The sequence below is a fragment of the Tiliqua scincoides genome, chromosome 3 (genome assembly GCF_035046505.1).
Source record: "Tiliqua scincoides isolate rTilSci1 chromosome 3, rTilSci1.hap2, whole genome shotgun sequence".
Lineage (NCBI taxonomy): Eukaryota > Metazoa > Chordata > Lepidosauria > Squamata > Scincidae > Tiliqua > Tiliqua scincoides.
In genome coordinates, this window is record NC_089823.1 from 60183313 (window position 1) to 60186140 (window position 2828).

The 2828-nt window shown below is 54.1% G+C and overlaps 1 protein-coding gene across 1 annotated transcript; it reads left to right on the plus strand.

Moving 5' to 3' along the window:
* The first annotated feature begins 1825 nt into the window (after positions 1-1825).
* Positions 1826-2512, plus strand: OLIG1 (oligodendrocyte transcription factor 1). The gene has a single exon (XM_066621293.1). It carries the CDS (start codon positions 1826-1828, stop codon positions 2510-2512), a length of 687 nt encoding a protein of 228 aa, XP_066477390.1.
* The last annotated feature ends 316 nt before the right edge of the window (positions 2513-2828 follow it).

Below are 2828 nucleotides of genomic sequence, written 5' to 3' on the forward strand. Positions count from 1 at the left end.
TAGCCACAATGCAGCCCCGTGATAAGGGAACACAAGTTTCCATACCTTAAGAATGTCCCAGTGACTGCTCCTCCACCACAGGATGCAGCACCCACCCCACAGCGCCCACCCCACTGGCACAACTGCACCAATACTGGAAAATTGGATAGGATTGGACCCTCAGCTGTTTGTGGAGTCTCCGTCCTATCTTCTCCAGTGGGAGATATCTGAGGGCATATGGACTTCCTAGTGCGTAAGACTGGTTTGTGCGGATATCAAATGCCCCATGATGTGCTTGTTTCTAGCTCTTGAGGCAGCTCAGTGAGTGGTTTTGTGATATGTGTATGATGAACTTGAGACTTCCCTGTTTCCCCCCTTGTTTTGCTTCTAACAGGAACATTGCTGGCCAGGCATGGAAAAAGTAAGTCTGGCCTTCATTCTGCATACCCCCTAACTAGGTTCAAATGTGGCTTACATCCCAGACCTCTGTGCAGAGAGTGACCAGCATCATCTGGTAGGGGAATGTGAATTCCTGGGTGCTGAGGGCCCTGGCAGCTTTTTGTCTGTGACCTTTTGGTGCCTTCATGCACTAAAAGCCCTATGGCAACCTTGTGTCAGGCAGGTTGTGTACTTGTGAGTCCTTCTGTGTGCATATGTATGCTATGGCATGGTGACATTGCTAGAGGCCTCTCCTTGTTGCTATGAGTTGACTGACTGGCCTATATGGGGGTAATGTCAGCATGCCACCTCATGGCTGGTGCATACCAGGAATGCTGAGGGAGTGGCTGGTGGGTTGAGCCTTTCTGACTATACCACTGCTCATGGGCTTCCTGAGAGACTCTGGCTGAGCACTCAGGTTTGATCTGGGATTTTTTTGTACACTGTTTGAGAATAGTGTTTACCTTGTATGTTGAATTCTGTCTTCTCAGCTGTTTCTGCAGTTGTCAATTCCTTTCACAACACTGTACACACAAAAAAATGAAAATTAAAAAAAATTAAAATAAAAACCCAAATTTTATTCAACAAGTGAACCATTTGGCTCTGTCTACAATAGAATCCTGAACCTTAAATGAAGCCCCTTCAGACGATAAATTTCACATGAGATTTCACAAAGGGATTCTTGAAATTAAGCTTAGGGAGCACAGGGAATATTTCAATGTTGTGCAACTGTGAACACTTGTGCTTCAAATCCAAAGTGCTCTTGGTTTTATTCTTAACCAGAGGCAGAAGGCAGTTTAAACTACGAACAGGTCAAAAAAGAGAAAGACACTACTTGGTGGTCTGAAAGGAAAGGCAGTTTAAAAATACTCACACATCAATATGCCTGCAAGCAGTCAAAATGCAGGAGAAAGTGTGGACAAGAAAATAAATGTCTTCCAAAAGTAGTTAGTAGAAAGGACAAGAGTCCCTGTGAAAGTTTGGGCTTGGGATTGCAGCTTTACAATCAACTTATTGTTTGCCAATTATTTTCCTACTCATCCTGTGGCAGCCAATGAGGGCTTCCCACTGCCCAGCTTGGCTCTCCCATTGGCTGCTGCCTGTCATTCTTTTGCTTTAACACAGGGTTGGTTTTAAAGGAGTTCAGCTGAATATTCCTTTCCTCACTTCTCAGGGCAAATTAGGGAACGCTGGTTTTGTTTTGTTTTTGTTTTGGGGGGGTTGTTTGTTTTCAACACCCCTCCCCTTCTGCTCCAGCCTGACTTGGGGAGAAAGTCAGGGGATCTCTTTGATCATCTTCATCCTCCTCGTTGGGCTGCCCCCCCCCCCAGGCCTCCCCTTCCATGCCTTTGGACTATGACGGTCTCCTGCCTGGTCTGAGAGCAGCATCGTTCAAGGCAAGAGCATCATGTTGCGGCAGCAGCCCTTGTACGAGCTGGTTGGCTACAGGCAGCCGCCCTCCGCCCTGCTCCCCAAACAGGCCCCTGACAGGTCAGAGCTGGCTCCAGAGCAGCCCCAGCAGGGCCCCGGGAGCGGCAAGGGAGGCGGCCACGGCAGGGGCGAACAGAGGAGTGAGCAGCAGCAGCTGCGGAGGAAGATCAACAGCCGCGAGAGGAAGAGGATGCAGGACCTCAACCTGGCCATGGACGCGCTGCGGGAGGTGATCCTGCCCTACTCGGCGGCCCACTGCCAGAGCTCCCCGGGCAGGAAGCTCTCCAAGATCGCCACGCTGCTCTTCGCCAGGAACTACATCCTCCTGCTGGGCAGCTCCTTGCAAGAGCTGCGGCGCGTCATCGGCGAGATGAGCGGCTCCGGGGGTCCCCGGCTGCTGCTGGCGGGGCTGCCCCTCTTCGCCCCCGGCCCGGTGCTGCTGACGACCCCGGGGGGCGTGAGCCACCAGCACCACCACCACCACCCCCCGGACAGCCTGCGCCCGGCCAGCAAGTACCTCTCGGTGTCCCTGGAGGAGCAGCCCTGCGGCCAGCTGCACCTGCCCAGCGCGGCCAGCCTCTGCCCCTGCGCCCTGTGCAAGTTCCCCCACTTCGTCCCACCCGGCCTCGGCGTGGCCGCCGTGCAGGCGCAGTTCTCCAAGTGACCGCCGCCCCCCGGACCTGGAAGGGGTGGAGGAAGGAAGCGGCGGGCGCTGCAGCCGCAGTCCAACCTGGAGGGAGGAGGGGCAGGGCAGAGCAGAGCAGAGCGGGAGCCGGAGGGCGCACGTGCGCAGCGCCGACAATCTGACTGCAGGGAGAGCTCCCACCCAAGTGCGCGCTGCTCGGGGCAGGGGACTCTGTGGGCAGTTGCTGAGGCTGCAATCCTAGACTCGCTTTCCTGGGAGCAAGTCCCATTGACTATAACGGAGCTGACTTCTGAGTAGGCATGCATAGGCTTGGGCTCCAAGGCCGCACTCTTAG

What these genes read in the sequence shown, in the direction of transcription:
- OLIG1 (XM_066621293.1), top strand. Translation starts at nt 1,826, where the DNA reads ATGTTGCGGCAGCAGCCCTTGTACGAGCTGGTTGGCTACAGGCAGCCG.